Source organism: Phascolarctos cinereus, unplaced genomic scaffold, assembly GCF_003287225.1.
Source record: "Phascolarctos cinereus isolate Bilbo 61053 unplaced genomic scaffold, phaCin_HiC Scaffold_726;HRSCAF=1367, whole genome shotgun sequence".
Lineage (NCBI taxonomy): Eukaryota > Metazoa > Chordata > Mammalia > Diprotodontia > Phascolarctidae > Phascolarctos > Phascolarctos cinereus.
In genome coordinates this window covers 403,804,731-403,823,235 of record NW_027556098.1, presented here as the reverse complement: position 1 = coordinate 403,823,235, position 18,505 = coordinate 403,804,731, and the positions used below count along the sequence as shown (strand labels likewise).

Genomic DNA, 18,505 nt, shown 5'->3' with positions numbered 1-18,505 from the left:
CAACAGCCAAAGCACAGATTCTGCTTAGGTTTGAGGACCTCCTGCTGTCCCTGTAGGAAGAGCAGTGGTGCCTTTAAACCCAGGCCAAGCCCACACGTGTGCTGTGTCTTTGACTCATAAGTGACCAAGGGGGATAGGAGATGTAAGAGTACCCAGAGATGGCCTCAAACTGATAAACTGCCCTGTCCAAAGGAGGCCCTTTGTGTTAATGGGGCTTACCTGGGCAAGAACTTGAGCTGAACGCTGTATGAAGACTGGGCTTGAATGTAACCGGTTTCTGGGAGAAGTTCTATGTGCTTTCGCAATTTTTCACATACTTCAAATTTCAGACGCAGGGCAGCTTTCGACCTGAAAAGAGATCAACTGTCAGTGTTTACTGTTGGTTTTGGAACTAGGATTAGTCCTCATCATTCTAAATAGTAATGAGCTTTGGGAGATTTTTTTCTTTTTGGGGGAGGGAAAAGTGTTTCTGACTGTGGGGATGTGATAGGAATGAGAGAGAGAGAAACAGAGAGACAGAGACAGACAGAGAGAGACAGACAGAGAGACAGACAGAGATGGACAGACAGACAGAGACAGGCAGACAATGAGAGACAGAGACAGAGTGAGAGAGAGAGAGAGAGAGAGAGAAAAGAAGAAGAAGAAGAAGAAGAAGAAGAAGAAGGAGGAGGAGGAGGAGGAGGAGGAGGAGGAGGGGAAGGGGGAGGGGGAGGGGGAGGGGGAGGAGGAGCTAAGGGGCCAGCAGGGAGAAGAGGACTTAGATGGGCAGTGTTTGTCCATCCTGCATGGGAAGCCACCACAGAAACATGAGATACATCCTCTACTGGGCCTAGTAGACATCATTACAGAGCACCAAAAGAAGACTGGAATTTGAGGGGAGGGAGGGAGGGAGAGAAAGAGGGATGTGGGGAGAGGAGGGAGAGGGAGGGAGTTTGAAAGGAAGTGTCAGTTTCCTACTCTGTAAAATGGGGATCATGTGCTTTGGAAATCTTCAAGCATTATAAAAGGGAGGGGGCAGGGTACCTTCAGCTGTCTGGAAGAAGCAGACCAAGACAGAAAGGGAGCTCAGTGAGGTGGGAGCTCCCATGATAGGAACCCTTATACTCAGGGCTATAACTCAGGAGATCTAAATACATCTTGGGATTAATAGTCACTCATTCAAGGTTTCAATGTACTTTTCTTTTTTTTAATAAAACTTTTTTTCTGTAATGTATATTGAGTGTTTTTTTTTTTAAGTGGAAAGCTGGTCTCAGGATATACTCCTGGGGGAGGGGTTTCTCTAGGATTTAGGTGTGGGCTGAGTGCCTGAACTAAGAGTACAAATATCAGATGGCAGGTAGGTGGCGCAGTGGATAGAGCACTGGCCCCGAAGTCAGGAGGACCTGAGTTCAAATCCAGACTCAGACCAAACACTTGATACTTACTAGCTGTGTGACCCTGGGCAAGTCACTTAACCCCAATTGTCTAAAAATAAAAAAAAAGAGAACAAATATCCTCTAGAAGTGTTCTTGGGTTCTTCCTGTCATGAGACAACTCCTGTCGTAAGAGTTCCCAAAAGCTGCTTATACGTTGAAGCATGTCAATGTTTGGAGAAATAATTTAGGGCACTAGCAAGCAAACAATTGATAACCGACTTGCCTTCTACATGCCTAGCGCCTAGGATTTAGCTATTAAAGGGTCACCCTTTAAAATCCAGTTTCCTTAAGCTTTACCCTTACCATAGTGCTCTTGAAGTAAATTCATGAGACAAAAACAAAAACAGAGCCAAACAGCCCCAATCAGCATAATTTTCTGGGAAGAACAAAGCCTGTAGTCTGGCATTATCAGATCTCAAATTATACTATAGAGTAGTAATTATCACAATGATCTGGTATTGGATAAAAGAATAGAAAAGTTGTTCAGTAGAATAGACTGGATAAGCAAGACTCATAAGGAAATGCAGAGTAGCCTAAGCTTTGAAAAACTCCTAAGAACATAAAGAAGTGTGGGAAACTTTTTATTCAACTACAACTGCTATAAACAGCAACCAGGAGGGAAATAGTTTTCAACCATCAGAGTATACCATCTACATAATAAATTCCAAATGGACAAAGGATACTGTCACAATATTAAAAATTAAGCAAGAATGAATTAGGGAAGAATTAATAAACTACTGTGATGTAGAAAGTAGTCTTAAAGACAAAAAGCTAACAATTTTTATTTTGGAAAAATAAAAGGCATTTGTACAAATAAAATAAATGTAACCAGGATATAAAGAAAAGATATGGAATGGGGAAAAAAAATCTTTGGGTGAAACTTCTTTGACAAAGACTTGATGTCCAAAATCCTCAAGGAATTGATGCAAATCTCTAAGAGCAATTTCCTAGGAGATAAATGGCCAAAGGATGTGGACAAATAATTCATAAGAGAAGAAACACAAGAAATCAACAGTCACCTTAAACCTTAAAGTTGTAAAATATATCTGAGATATCAACTTTGCCATCAAACTGGCAAAGATAGTAAAAGATAGAAAAATTAAACTTTGGTATATTGGTGGGACATAGAAAACACATACACACACACACTAATTCGTAACTGTTACAACTGTGAATTGGCCCAACTATTTTGGCAAATAATTTGGAATTATGCAAGAAATGTCACAAAAACATTTCTATCCTTTGACCCAATGATCCCATTCTTGGGCTTATAACTCCTAGGGAGGTAGTTGACTACAATAGTAAAATTTCTGTCTCTAAAAAGATGCATAGCAGCCATGTTAATAATAGCAATAGAAAGTATGCCTAGCAACTGGAACCTAACTATACAAATGGTGGTATGTGGATGTAATGAAATATTGCTGTGCCAAAAGGAATGACAAAAGGGAAGAAATTTAAGGAAATATGAGAAAATGTATGAAGTGATGTGGAGTGAACAAAAGAACAAAATACAAAAAGCATTATAAGTGTGCTAAATGAAGAAAACTCCAAATGACAACAGAACTCAGATAAAAATACAACGTACTACCTTTTAAATCATATATGCATTCTTTTAATAAATGGAAAATGACTAAAGTGTTAGGTTATATATTATTGTTCAGTTGTTTCAGTCACATCTGACTCTTTGTGACCCCGTTTGGAGCTTTCTTGGCAGAGATACTGGGGTGGTTTGCCATTTCCTTCTCCAGCTCATTTGACAGATGAGGAAACAGGCAAGTGACTTGCCCAGGGTCACACAGTTAGTAAGTATCTGAGGCCACATTTGAACTCAGGAAAATGAGCCTTCCTGACTCTAAGCCTGGCACTGTAGGCACTATGGAGTCACTTAGTGCCCCGTAGGCTATAGGTAGTCAGTTGTAATTACTCCTATGTTATTTTATTTAAGAATTTTCAGGGGGACAGCTAGGTGGCGTAGTGGATAGAGCACCGGCCCTGGATTCAGGAGGAGCCGAGTTCAAATCTGGCTTCAGACACATAACACTTAACTAGCTGGGTGACCTTGGGCAAGTCACTTAACCCCATTGCCCAGCCCCCCCTCCCAAAAGAATAGAAAAACAATAATAAATATTTTCAGGGACCACACATTCCTGGAAAGTCATCTGGAGGGACACTAGAAGCATGTATAGAGGAAATGTGGCAGAGTGGAAAGAGCTCTGGATCTGGATTCAAATCCCACCTTGTCTCTTACTATCTGTGTGACCTTTGGCAAGTCACTGCCCCTTTCTGGGCCTCAGTTTCTTCATCTGTAAAGTGAGGAGGTGAGAGCTGGACTAGATGAACTCTAAATTTCTTTCTATCTCTAACAAAATGTATCAATAAACTTGATTTTTAAAGTATGAAACTTCTTAGAAAGTCCACTGGGTATGAGACCATAGAAGTAATATGTGATTAGACCAGAGAAGGTTTACTTGCTGACATCTGCTTGGGTTGATTGCTAAGTCTTGAGGCTAAGATGCTCAGTTACTCTCCAAGGGCAAAAATGCACAGGTATGCTTGTGGATTTCATCTTCCCTCTGGCTGCTCTGCATGGATCACTCAGGTAGCCCTAGGCACTCTCTTCCTAATACTGGACTTGGACTGTTTTGATAATATAAGAACAGTTACCTCCATCTCTTGCAAAACCCAGAAAATGGAACTGATAATACATCCCTGCTTAAGCTATGCATGGCCTTACATAATAGTTTGATTGTCACCATACAGCTATGAATGCTTTCTAAGCCTTGCTGTTAGGTTCTAACCTGGTATAGTGAACTGGATTCTTTGATTACAAATAATTCCTTTTGAACTCTACCACTCAGATATATCACCCAAGGCCCCTCCTTTTTTCTTTCTTTTTAATGGGTACTGAAATGAAAATGTCATGGCTACATGGAAATGTGGCATCTGACATCAATGTTTCCTGCAGTGATTAATTAAAGCATACTTTTATATTTATTTTTGCTTTAAAACAAATTCAACTTGCCTTCCCAAAGAAAATGATGGAGTGGCTTTAGCTATAATGTGAATTAATTAACTATCCTGTTTTGGGAAAAAAATGGTAAAAATGCCAATTCCTTAATTTACTTCCTGACTTATTCAGGAGAAACACAGATGCCCTGCCAGAGCAATGAGAGACAGAATCACAGAAGCTCAGAGTTGAAAGGCATCTCACAGGTCACTTGGCCCAACCTAGATCTGACTAGAAGCTTCTTGAGGGCAGACACTTTCATTCTTGTCTTTGAATTTCCAGCATAGCACCTGGCACGTTGGAAATGCTTAATGCTTGTCCAATTTAATTTAATTGATTAGTAATTCTCTCCACTAAAGGCTAGATCACTCACAGTCAGTCAAAAAGGATTTATTAAATACTAAACACAACAAGTGCTAGGGATTCAGAAAGAAGCAAAACAGTCCCTTCCCTCAAGGAGTGACCAAGATGAGGTACCTATTGCCTCCTCAGGGAATCCCTCTGTTTTGTATAATTTCTAATTGTTATTGTTTTTCCTTATATTGAACTGAAATCCATTCTCTCTCCTATTCATTGGTCCTGGTCTTCTCCTCTGGGATCAATGGCACCAGGTATAATTCTTCTTCCAGGATATGTCATAGCAGTTTCTGAATCTCTCCACTTCTCCACTCTGCACCCTCCAGAGTTAAAGCTTCTTAGTTATGGCAACTGATGCTCAGATTGCACAATTCCAGGATCAGTGTCTCCCTCCTTGGGATTCAATCTGGCTCGTCAATGTCATACCCCAGGCCGCCATCTTGAAACCGTCAAATTCCTTCTCTGACTTTTGAGCATGCCTTCATATTTCCCTGGTCCACAGGAATCGGTTGTGTCTCTTAGGGGTGGGAGTCCCTTCAACAAGTTGCTGAGTGGGCTTCTTTCTGGTCTTGGCCTTGCATATTCACAGGTAAATGAGTAGAAAAATGACAGTCATCACATCAACAACTTGGGTCACCAAGTCTGGCTTCTGAGGGTCATAAATGGACATCTTCCTCTCAGATGGCACATTAGAATGGCCCATTTTTAACCAGCAACCATGGTGCTCTGGGAGCTGGGATCTGATTTTCTTTTTTAGACAAAGAGGTTAAATGCTAGGGTATGTCACATAAATGACAAAGAAGTTCTGTTTTGAGTAAAATGACTTTAAAGAGTAGTAGCTCTGGGGGTGGAGCCAAGATGGCAGAATACAAGCACTGACTTGATCTGTCCCCCAAACCCCTCCAAAAACGTATAAAAATGGCTCTAAACAAATTCTAAAGCAGCAGAACCCACAAAAAGACAAAGTGAAACAAATTTCCAGCCCAAGACAACCTGGATGGTTGATTGGAAAGGTATATTGTGCCTGACTGGGAGAGGAATGCAGTTCAGTGTGGGCGCACAGGACACAGCAAACCTGGAGCAGGCCTCAGAGGACTGAATCACAGGCAGCTGTGGTGATTTCAGACTTCTCAACCCACAAACACCAAAAACAACTTAGAAGATCAGTGGGAAAAGTCTGTGTCTGCGGTGAGAGAGAGAAGATTGGTGGTCTTAGCTCCAGTCTCCAAGCTTGGTCCTGGGGCGGCAGCTGCTTCCTGAGCTTCCCACCCACAGACTGAGGGAGAATCAAGTGGCTGATCAAAGGAGGATTGCAGGGATCTCTCTGCTGGTGCAGGATTCTCTTGCTTTGCCCGTGATTAGATCTGGGTCACAGTTCTGGGTGGCAGTCCTGGGGCGAGGAGGAGCATTGGTGTGGTGGAGCTTGCAGTAGTAGTGGAAATCCTCCTCACAGTCCCAAGACAGAAAAGAGTGCTTGTGGTCACTCATAGACCAGAACACAGGCCAGGAAAAGAGTAAACACCTCCCCCCTTGACCATAGCACCTTGGACGAACTGAAAATTTACAGGTTCCTAGAAGTTCCTCTGAAAACAGCTGCACGAAACCCCTGAAGCTTGGGACAGTACATTCTCCACACTGGAAACAGACCCCTACCTTAACAAAGAGTTTATAACTCAAGTAATTGGCTAGGATCATGAGCAAGCAGCACAAAAATAGTCAGACTATATTATCTTATTTTGGTGACAAAGAAGATCAAAACACACAACCAGAAGAAGACAATGAAGCCAAAGCTCCCACATCCAAAGCCTCCAAGAAAAGTATGAATTGGTCCCAGGCCATGGAAGAGCTCAAAAAGGATTTTGAGAAGCAAGTAAGAGAAGTAGAGGAAAAACTGAGAGTGATGCAAGAAAATCATGAAAAACAAGTCAGCAGCTTGCTAAAGGAGACCCAAAAAAATACTGAAGAAAATAACACCTTAAAAAATAGCCTAACCCAAATGTCAGAAGAGGTCCAAAAAGCCAATGAGGAGAAGAATGCCCTAAAAAGCAAAATTGGCTAAATGGAAAAGGAAGTCCAAAAGCTTACTGAAGAAAATACTTCCTTAAAAATTAGAATGGAGCAATTGGAAGGTAGTGACTTTTATGAGAAATTGAGGCACTGTAAGACAAATCCAAAAGAATGAAAAAATTGATGAGAAAAATAACTGACCTGGAAAATAGATCCAGGAGAGACAATTTAAAAATTATTGAAAAAAAAAAAGAATCCTAGCTCTGAAGCTGGAAGGGACCCCAGAAACCCTCTGGTCCAACACCCTCATTTGTCAGATGAGAAAACTGAGACCGAGGTATGTGAAGTGACTTGTCTAAGGTTATACAGGTAGTGGCAGTCATCTATGCCCCTCTAAGAAATACACCTAGGGCATCTTGATAGAGTGCCTGTCCTAGCTTCAGAAAGACTTGAGTTCAAATTTGGCCTCAGACACTTACTAGCCATGTGACACTGGGCAAGTCACTTAACCCTGTTAGCCTCAGTTTCCTCATCTGTAAAATGAGCTGGAGAAGGGAATGGCAACCCCCTCCTCCTCAGTATCTGCCAAGAAAACCCCAAATGGGTCATGAAGAGTCAGACATGACTAATCGATTAAACAATAAGAAATACAGAATAGGAAATAAGAAATATTAAGAACTGGATGTGTTGTGCTCTCTGGCTTTTTATTTTTTGGAAGGTTTGTGAGTAGTTGGGAACCTTCCAGCCCTAGAAAGAAAAAGCATTCCATCATTGATCAACAAACATATATTAAGCACCTATTCTATGAAGAGCATTGTAGGAAAGAGAAAAATAGCTCCCCTCCCCCCAAAAAGTGAAAAACAGCTCCCCCCTCAAGTGAAAAATAGCTCCCCCTCTCCCCTTCTCAGGTCCTCTGAGCAGGAGGAAGGCTGCTGGAGGCTGTATCCAAAGAGATGGGAGCCTGTGTAATTATCGATATGAACTCATATTTTCCTCTGGAACAAAAATAAATACTGTGGCTGCTAAAAACGCTCTGAGCATGCCAACTTGAAGCCAATTTTAGTTCTTCAGCATTACCTTTCAGAGAAGATAGGATGTGGATGTACTTTGGCTTGAAAGGAAACTCAGCTTTCTCTTTCAGGTTTTTTCAGATGAAGCTGGCCACTGTTAGTCTTTCCACAGGCAATGTGGTGGCATTTTACAAGCACGCCTGCTAGATTACTCAATTTACAAGCACGCCTGCTAGGTTACTCAACTTACACGATATATCGTAATGTACTTTATTTTTTCTTCTATTATTTAAAAAAATCCCAAAAATGTACTCATCAACAAGGCAGCGATGATGGTTTTGAAACTGGAAAAAAATCTATTAATTGGCAAAGTGTGACAATAACATAATGAAACTGATTTTTTTTAACTCAGTGACTTGAATTTTTTCATTCCAATCGTGTAGTCTGCTTCAAAGTGGTCACCTCAGGAGGCTCCAGACTTAGGAGAAATGTAGAAAGAGCAATTGAGTTCTTAGAGCCCCTGGTCTGTCCCTTTCTCATTGTATGACCATGGCAAAATCAGTTCCCTCATCCATAAAATGGGGATTATTCGTTGTTGTGGTTCAGTCATGTCCGACTCTTTGTGACCCTATTTGGGGTTTTCTTGGCAAAGATACTGGAGTGGCTTGACATTTCGTTCTCTAGCTCATTTTATAGATGAGGGAATTAAGTTCAACAGGGTGAAGTGACTTGCCCAGGGACCCATAGCTAGTAAATGTTTGAGACCAGATTTGAACTCAGGAAGATGTATTCCTGACTCCAGGGCCACAACACCTAGCTTCTCTGTAAAATAGGGATAAGAATATTCAAACTCTTACTGTTGAATCATTTTCTGTCCTGTCTGAGTCTTCACTCTCCATGACCACATTTGGTTTGTTTTTTTTTTTTTTTGGCAGAGATACTGGAGTGGTTTGCCATTTGCTTCTCCAGCTCATTTGACAGATGAGGAAACTGAGGCAGAGTTAAGTGACTTGCCCAGGGTCACACAGCTAGCAAGTGCCTGAGGCTGGATTTGAACTCAGTTCTTCCTAACTCCAGGCCCGGGGCTCTGTTGACTTTGCCACTTAGGAAGGAGCATGTTTAGTAAATCTTAAAAGTACTACATATGTTTAAGCTATTGTTCAAGTTATATACTTTTTTCCCCTAATGATTGGCCAGCATTTGAAAAAATTTTGAATGGGAACTATCTTCAGAGCTAGTTATGAGTCATACAAAAAAAAAAAAAAGAAATCATGCTTCTTTGTAGTCAGTCACACCTCAGTTATTATACCAAAATAACAGTGCTCAACTCAATCAACTCCCAGTCTGGAAAAGCTTAGAGCTGCTGCCAAAGGTTAGATGTGCCCTCAGAGTACCAAAGCAACCTGCCACTGAGGAGATTCAAAAGGATGCATGTCCACAAAGTCTGAAGCTAGTAAGGAGACAGAAGGCTCAGAAGTGTTTCTTGTGATATCTGTCTTATAGGAAGATGCATGCAACTGAATAAGGTGACAATATCTATGGCATGGATAACTAGAATGGAAACTAGCCCTCACTGGGTAGCAGGTGGGTGGTGCTGTGGAGTCAGGAAGACTCGTCTTTGTGATGGAAATGAGTAACTTGGGTAGAGTGTTCCATTCTATCCCCAGTGGGTGGCTCACCTGGTTTGAATGATGACAGCATCTTGATATAATCGATCATACATACAGATGTTCAGGTCCACATTTGGTTTTGGAACCCAGACAGGCACAATAATAGCAACCCCAATAGCTGTGAAACATAACTGGGTTCAAAAACACAAAATCAACAAAATTTATATCATGGGTCAGTTCATCAGTAAATTTATTAAGTCCATTTATCAAATGAGAGGAACTTCAATGGACCCTTCTCCCAAACCCCCAGAGTTCCTCTTCAGTCTGCCCTTTCCTCCAATAATCCACTCAACATTGGAGCAAATCCTGAAATAGAGCTGGCCTGACTGGTGACCGCAAGGTGAATACCTGAATGTACCTGATGCCTTTATAACCAGGCAAGCCCCAGGACTCCACCAAACCTTGCCTTGACCATCAGCCCTCTAGCTGCCTCCACGTAGACTCCCAGCCCCACTTCCATCCCCCAATCTGCTTTCTACTTCCTGCTCAGAGACTGATCATCAAATCAATGTTACTATTGCTCATTTTGAAGAGTGTAACCATTGCCTTAAACTAAGTCACTGACTGCCTGGGTAAAAGCTGCCTTCCCTAGCCACCATTTTCCCCCACCTCAAACTAGTCGTATTTGAGACATCTGTCCCAACGTCCTCTCTTACTGTGCCCTACTCTTCTGTTGTGCCCTCTGAAATGCTTTTTCTATTAATAACAACTTCCCTTCGTCTTAAAACTATCTTTCCACCAGAAATTACTTTGTAGCTATTTTCTATATAATTTTCTATATACATGATCAAGGAATTTTATCTTTGTTATCTCCAGTGCCTAGGGTGGGGTCTGGAGCATAGCAGATGCTTAATGAATGCTCATTGAATTGAATTGGCCAGAAATGACTGAAGAATGGTCAATAAGCATTTATTAAGCACCTACTATGTGCCAAGCACTGAGTTAAGGGCTGGGGATATAAAAAAAGGCAAAAGACAGTCCTTGCCCTTCACGAGCTCACAATCTAATGGGGGAGACAACATGCAAGCAAATATATAAAAAGTCAGCTAGATACAGGATAAATAGAAAATAATTAACAGTTAAATAAATTAACAATTTAATAGTTGAATAATTAACACTGGCATTAAGAAGATTTAAAGAAGGCTTCCCATAGAAGGTGGGGTTTTAGTTGAGACTTAAAGGAAGCCAAGGGGGTCAGAAAGGAATGGAGGAAGGAGAGTGTCCAGGCATGGAGGACAGACAAAGAAAATGTCTGAAGCTGAGGAGCAGAGTGTCTTGTTTGAGGAATGGCCAGGAGACCAGTGTCTTTGGATTGAAGTATGTGGTGAGAAGTAAAGTATAAAAGAAAGTAGATTTTATTTTTAATCCTGCAGGTGATAAGGAGTGACTGGGATTTACTGAGGAGGGAGTGACATGGTCAGACCTGTGCTTTAGGAAAATCACTTTAGTGGCTGAATAGAGGATAGACTGGAGTAGGGAGAAACTGGAGGCAGGCAGACCCACCAGGTGCTATTGCAACAGTCCAGGTGTGAGGTGATGAGGGCCTGCATCAGAGGGGCAACAGTGTCAGAGGAGAGAAGGGGAAGGGGGTTATTCAAGAGATTCTGCAAAGGCAAAATTGAACAGGCCTTGGCATTATATCGGACACGGGAGGGTGAGGAAAAAGTGAAGAATAGAGGAAGACACTTAGGTTGCAAACCTGGGGGATGGAGAGGATGGTGGGGAAGATAATGAGCTCAGTTATGGACATGGCTGATTGAACATGGTCTATTAGATGTGGCGCTAAGATGTCTGACAGGCAGTTGGAGATGTGAGAGTAGATGTCAGCAGAGAGGTTAGGGCCAGATAGGTAGATTTGAGAATCACCAGCATAGAGGTGATAATTAAATTCATGATGAGGTCACCAAGTGAAATAATTTAGAGGGAGAAGGGAAGAAGATCCAGGACAGAGCCCTGTGGGACACTCAGAATTAGTGGGAAAAGACTCAGTAAGGAAGACTGAGAAGAAGCAAATGAACAGATAGTAGGAGAACCAGGAGAGAGTGGTGTCTCAAAAGCCAAGTCATGTTTCAGTCATGTTTGACTCTCTGTTGACCCCATTTGGGGTTTCCTCAGCAAAGATACTGCAGCGGTTCGTCATTTCCTTCTCTAGCTCATTTTACAGATGAAGAAACTGAGGCAAACAGGGATAAGTAACTTGCCCAGGGAGAGCATTTATCAGCTAATAAAAACCTGACACTTGAAAAATGTCCAAAGGAGGCAAACTTAGTTCTCCTCAGGAGCTTCTCAGCTTTAAAGATCAGATCCAGCCATGGGACAAGAACAAAGAAAACTTTTGTCCTCAATCAACAATGGTTCCTATGGAAGGAGCACAAAATGAGAGAAAGCAGTGCCACCATGTACTCCTGTAACTTTTAGGCCAGGGAATGAGGAAGACTTTTGGTGTTATTGACTTTGTGAGCAAAACACATACATGGTGAGCTGAGTGCCTTCCACATGTATGGCATGGTGCTAAATTAATTAACCAATCAATCAGCAAGCCCTTGTTGAGCACCTACTATGTGCCAGGCATCATGCTAGTTGGGATGCAAAGATGAGCACCTACTGTGTGCCAGGCGTCATGCTAGTTGGGATGCAAAGATGAGCACCTACTGTGTGCCAGGCACCATGCTAGCTGTTGGGGATACAAAGATGTAGAATATAATAACCTCTGCCCTTAAGAAGCTTCCATTCTAACAGGAGACCAAATGTACATATATACCTATGTACAGAATAAATACAAAATAATTAAATACAAGATGGTTGGGGAGAGAGGAAGGGCACCAAACTTTTTTGGGGGGGGGGTGGGGGATCAGAAAGGCTTTCTCCAAATGATGGCATTTGAGCTGTAACTTGAAAGAGGTAAGGGATTCTATGAGGTTAGAGGTGAGAGAGCAGAGCATTCTAGGCATGGGGGATGGCCAAGGCAAAGCCACAGAGACGGGAAATGGAGTGTCATGTGCAAACAACTGCTGGATTGTAGAATACAGGAAGGGGAGTGATGTGTGATGAGCTAGAAAGATAGGTTGGGGTGAGGTTGCAAAGGGTTTTAAAGGATTAACAGAGGACTTTGTAAGTTCATATTTCATTTTTGAGGAAAAAGAGAGACATTAGAGTTTATTGACTATGGGAGTGAGTGACGTGATCAGATCTGTGCATGAGGAAAATCACTTTGATGGCAATATGGAAGATGAAGGAGAGGCTTGAGACCAAGGTGATGAAGGCTTGAGGCAAAGTGGTAGCTTTATGAGTAGAGAGAAGGGCTTGGATGTGAGATGTTGCAGAGACAGACATTTGACAACTGATTAGATTCATGGGATGAGGGAGGATAAGGAGTTTAGGAAAATGATGAGGGTCTGAACTTGGAAAACTAGAATGATAAGGCCGTTGATGGAAATCGGGAAGTTTGGGGAAAGGGTGGATTTTGGAGGAGAGAATGATTTCTGTTTCAAACACATTGATTCTCCAGTTTGAAATGTCTAGTAGGCAGCTGATGATGCAAGACTAAACTGGGGAAAGATAGATAGATCTGCGGGTCAGCTGTGCACAGAGATGATAATTGAGAGCATGGGAGCAGATGAGGACACCAGGAGAAAGTGTATAGAGAAAGAAGAGAAGAGGGCTGAGGACAGGAAGATGGGCAACACTCACGACTGGATGATGAAGCCAGCAAAAGAGACTGAGAAGGAGGAGACAGACAGGTAAAGGGAGAACCAAGAGAATTATACCTGGGAATAAAAAAACCAGCTTCTAAAACATTATGTATTTTTAAAAAAGCAACAACTTGTAAATGAATGGGAGAGCATCTGTTTTTAAATCTCTTATGATAGATCTATGGATATTTGCTCCAAAAAATGGAAATTTTGGAGAAGGGGGTAGCTATGATCTTGATGAAAGAGATCCGGTGGCTCACTGCTCTCTATAAATTAAAAGACGGTCCTTTACGGCCTCTCCTTTTTCTCTAAGAGACTTACAGTGACAGGAGGACCCATTCCTCATATTTCCTCTGGCTGCTCAGCCCTGGTGCCTCTCCTACCTATTTTATGAGGTTTTTGAGCACTCTGTGGCTCAGTTCCTTGACATTTATTGTACTCCCTCCCCACCCCCACCACCACTTCCCCCACTGTTCCCCCACCCCTGCCCCCACCCCCGACATCCTAGACCAAGAGTTGTCCATTCTGCAGGAAAGCATGTATATGAAGAACAAAACAGAGGGCACTGGAACACTTACTGGTTGGCAATCAGGATTCTTAAATGTGAGTTGAAACTTGGCTTCCGAAGGTCCTGGGATCATTGGGGTGAAGATTATGGGAATTTTGACAGAGCTGAAGGGTCCAATTTCATTGGTTGTTACCTACACAGAGAAAGCCAAGAGGAGTTAGCCGATCTTGGGAGAGGGGGGGGTTGTCTTTCCCTGGATCCCCAGTGCTGAGCACAGTGCCTGGAGGATGTCATTGTTCAGTTGCGTCTAACTCTTCATGACCCCATGTGGGGTTTTCTTGGCAGAGATACTGGAGTGGTTTGCTATTTCCTTCTCCAGTTCATTTGACAGATGAGGAAACTGAAGCAAATAGGGTTAAGTGACTTGCCCAGGGTCACACAGCTAGAAAGTGTCTGAGGCTGTATTTGAACTCAGGAAGATCAGCTTTCCTGACTCCAGGTCTGACGCTATCTAGTGTACTACCTAGCAGTTTTTGTTTTTTTGTTTTTAGGCAATTGGGGTTAAGTGACTTGCCCAGGGTCACACAGCTAGTAAGTGTCAAGTGTCTGGTCTGAGACCGGATTTGAACTCAGATCCTCCTGACTCCAGGGCCAGTGCTCTATCCACTGCACCACCTTGCTGCCCCTGTCCATGTTTTTAAGTAGATAAAAGAAAATGGGATTACAAAGGAAGGGGAAAGGAAGAGAACACACACTTATTAAGGACCAGCTATGTACCAGGCACTGTGCTGAGCACTTTATAAACATTATGTCATTAACCCTGGGAGGGAGGTGCCAGTATTATTTACAGCTGAGGAAACTGAGGCAGATAGCAGTTAAGTGACTTGCTCAGGGTCACACAGTTACTAGGTGTCTGAGGTCGGATTTGAATGTGAGTTTTTTCTGAAACCAATTATGTTTGTGATAAGGAAATGGACGTGATCAATATCACGGTCAGGGTCCCCTGAGCCCCACATCATGCAAGCCATGTGATTTCTGTGAAGTTCTCAAGGTCAAAGGTGACCACACCTGTACTGTACTGTCTTTGGGTCACTGCAACAGAAAGAGAGCCCCTCAGTCCCAGGAAGCCAGAGTTATATCAGCACCCAAGGAGTTGTGCTAGAATCAAACTCGCTTTGGGAATACAAGGATTCAACTGCCTTTTTCTCGTTTAAAATTTGGTCAGATTTGATGGTCAAATCTAGATGGCCCAGTGGATAGAGCACTGGGCCTAGAGTCAGGAAGACTTGAATTCAAATCCAGCCTCAGACATGTATTAGCTGTGTGACCCTGGACAAGTCACTTAACCCTGTCTGCCTCAGTTTTCTCACCTGTAAAATGAGCTGGGGAAAGAAATGGCAAACAGCTCCAGTATCTCTGCCAAGAAGACCCCAAATAGGGCCATGAAGAGACAGACGCAATGGAAATGACTGAACAACAACATAGTTGTTAGCAGTGAAATGGTCTTGCATAAACAGTTTGGGGCTGCCGAAGGATGCATTGTCACTTCAGACTCTCTGCCTTGGGTCTGCCTGTTTACAGGACAATATTAGCGAGCTGGGGGCCTGCACTTTGGGATGTTCTTTACCTCTCCCAGTTTGATTTCTGCTTGGCTTTCAGCAGAGTTAATTTCTGCTCCCTCAGATGTGGGTCCTTCGATTGTAATGACAGCATGTTCTTGGTATGGTTCTGGAAACAGAGGCAGAAAGACTGAGATCCTGGAAGTCAGAGACCCCAGTTTCTCCCCTCATCACTCCAGCAGCATCACATCGTACAACGCTGGGCGCCCAGTGGGTAGGTGTGCCTAAGGTATGCTGGTTGTATTGGACGTAAATTTTTAAAAGTTCTCTTAATGTCCTAATGAATAAGAGGGGAAAGTCTGGCTGATGACTCCTCTTCTCAACATAAAGGTCTCATCTACCTAGGCACCAGTGGTTACACAACACAATTGTCAAAGAGGGTATGACTCAGACCCCCATGAGCAGAGAAGAGTCTCACTTCCAGCTTCCAGCACAGACTGAAGCCTGTAAAGGAATAACCAGTCCAGGATTTATTGACCTAGGGGAAGCCTGCAGTATTGTAATTTCAAATGAGTACAGCTTCCCCACTATTTGATTGGGACATAGTCCAGCAGCAGTCTACCGCTGCTCAGACCCAGACCTAGATCAGGACCTTGCAGAGCTGCAGGGGGCCAGCAATCAGATTTTGCTCTGGATCATACCCCTTTGGGAGCATTGAAAGCTTGCAGGTCCCCAGTCTGGGTTGTCTGTGAGGTCCTGGAATAACACAGCTCTCAATATCCCAAGCAACAAACAGCAGGACCAGCTCAGACTTTCCTGAGCCCAGCCCTAAGATCAAGCCCAAGTCAAGAGGTAAGATGGAAGAATGAGGAAAAAAAAAAGAATCCATCATGAAAAGTTATTATGGTAGAAGGGATTCTCAAGCCATAAGGCTAGAAGAAGAGAATGACTCACAAACATCTATAAACAAAGACTCAAGTTAAAATGCAGCCTGGGCATGAATTAAACTAGAATTTCTGGAAGAGATGAAACAAAAGTCAAAAAATATTTTTGATCAATGAAATGAGAATGCTTGATTAAAAAAAATGGTGAAGAAATGAGAGCTATGGAAGAAAGAATTAGAAAGGAAATTAACAGCTTAGCATGAGGTACAAAACCTTGCCCAAGCAACAAACTACCTGAAAATTAGAACAGACCAAATAGAAGCCAATGACTCCATGAGATGATAAGAAATTTTTTAAAAAATCAAAATACTGGAAAAAATTGAAGAAAATGTAAGGTATCTCAGCAAAAACAATTGGCCTGGAATAAAAAAGAATAGAAGAGAAAAAAATTCAAGACTCATTGGATTACCTAAACATAATGATCAAAATTAAGAGATTAGACATCATATTTCAAGAAATTATAAAGTTAAGTAGGCATAAAAATATTTATAGCTCTTTCTGAGGTAGCAAAGAATGGTAATCAGAAGGAGTGGCCACTGTTTAGGGGATGGCAGAACAAGTTATGGTATATAAATTTGATGGAGTATTATTGTGCTATAAGAAATGACGATTGAAAACTAAAAATTAATTAATTTAAAAAATGAAGACTTCAATCGAGAAAAAAAAGAAATGATGAAGGAGGTGGTTTTAGTGGAAAGACTCATATTAATAGATGCAGAGTGAAGGAACAGAGTCAGCAGGACATTTTATACAATGAAAGCAATATGGCAAAGATAAATTACTTTGAAAGAGTTGGCAACTCTGGTTACGTCATCCAGAGGACTCAAGATGAACCGTGACAACCACCTCCTAACAGAGAGATAAAGGACTGAGAGGGCAGAATGAGGCACATGCTTTTTTGGACATGGAATGTCCAATATGGAAATGTGTTTTACTGGACTATACGCGTGTATAATAGGGACTTTGTTTTTCTTTCGTTCTGAGTTGTGTGTGTGAGGTAGGAGGGAGATAAGATGGAATTTTACAGATTTGAAAAATATAATTTAGAAAATAAAATTATATAGGGGTCCTTGAAATATTTAACAATAACTACAACTGAGTTGAATCCCTCTCTGCCTTCAATTTAACCCAACTCCATTTCTTCCAGGCTTTGTGAGAGGCTACATCAGGTTGATATGAGAAACAAAGGCAGTGTTCCAGGATGGGACCATCTGATAGAAAAGTTGGGGGCTCTATAGATCTTCGCACTGATAGGGAATGGCTTCTTAACCTTCTTTATGTCATGCACCCCTTTGGTAATCTTGAGAAGCCTCTGAGCCTTTTAGAATGTTTTCAAATGTATAAAATAAAACACATAGGATTACAAGGGAAATTGATTATACAGTGAGTCCTAAAAGGCTTAATGGAATTTCAAGCTTTAATAGAATAATAAAATGTTATTTATTGTTTATGTATTATTATTTAAAAGATTATTATTTAAACTATTAAAACTTAAAATTCCACTATGACTTTTGGGACACCCTCTAATGAAATACACTTATTAAAATATTTGTTAAAACAAATTCATGGACCCTGGATTAGGACTTTCTGGTCTGGGATCTCCTGAGCAGAGAACTTAGTAGCAACGCATACTCCATCTAAACCAGTGGTCTTACCTTCAGAGAGGGTGGCTGAGACTCTAGAGCTTATGCCTGGAATGGTATCTAGGGTGGGAGGACAATAGACCTCACTCTGGGCATCCAGGAGGTGGGTGGTGTTTTTCTCCTCCGTAACTTTATCATCCAATGAATATAAAGTGCTCTAAAAGGCAGATGGATTAAAAAAACCCAACAAAAACAACAACTTCACTTGATTTTCAAATATATAATTATATGCTCAACTGAATGCAAACACTTTGTGAAGAGTGATGCTTTTCATTCTTTGTGTTTGTTATCAGCAGTATCTAGCACCTCACATGACACGCAGTAGGAATTTAATAAATACTATCATTTTTTAGGAGCCCATATTCAGCCTGCAGACCCATGACTGTAGGACACCAAGCCAGGGAACAGGCTTTGTTGGGCCAAAGTGCTGCTTAGCCCGTGTGGACCTAGTTATTTTGCGTGTTGTCTCCCTCATTCGAATGGAAGCTCCCTGAGGATAGGGGCTGACTTTGCCTGTCTTTCTATCACCAGTGCTTAGCATTGTGCCTGCCACAAAGTAAGTGCCCAATAAATGTTTGTTGACTGAATGGCCCACTAACTGATGAAGTAATTACTATTTAGCTGATACCCTACAGAAGGCAGCATCGGGATGTCCACCAAGCAGACCCTTTCAACATCCATTATGTGTTGACC

At 41.9% G+C, this 18,505-nt stretch overlaps 1 protein-coding gene across 4 annotated transcripts in view; it reads right to left on the bottom strand.

Annotated features, from left to right (window-relative positions):
• Positions 1 to 18,505, bottom strand: part of CFAP74 (cilia and flagella associated protein 74) — a 125,354-nt gene that overhangs the window by 46,041 nt on the left and 60,808 nt on the right. For all 4 annotated transcript variants that reach the window (XM_020975933.2, XM_020975941.1, XM_020975948.2 and 1 more), the window contains 5 exons: positions 17,825 to 17,969; positions 15,294 to 15,394; positions 13,737 to 13,859; positions 9,476 to 9,597; positions 220 to 348 (listed from right to left, as the gene is read on the bottom strand). In XM_020975933.2, coding sequence (XP_020831592.1) covers positions 220 to 348; positions 9,476 to 9,597; positions 13,737 to 13,859; positions 15,294 to 15,394; positions 17,825 to 17,969 — 620 coding nt within the window. The remainder of the gene's footprint in view (positions 1 to 219; positions 349 to 9,475; positions 9,598 to 13,736; positions 13,860 to 15,293; positions 15,395 to 17,824; positions 17,970 to 18,505) is intronic.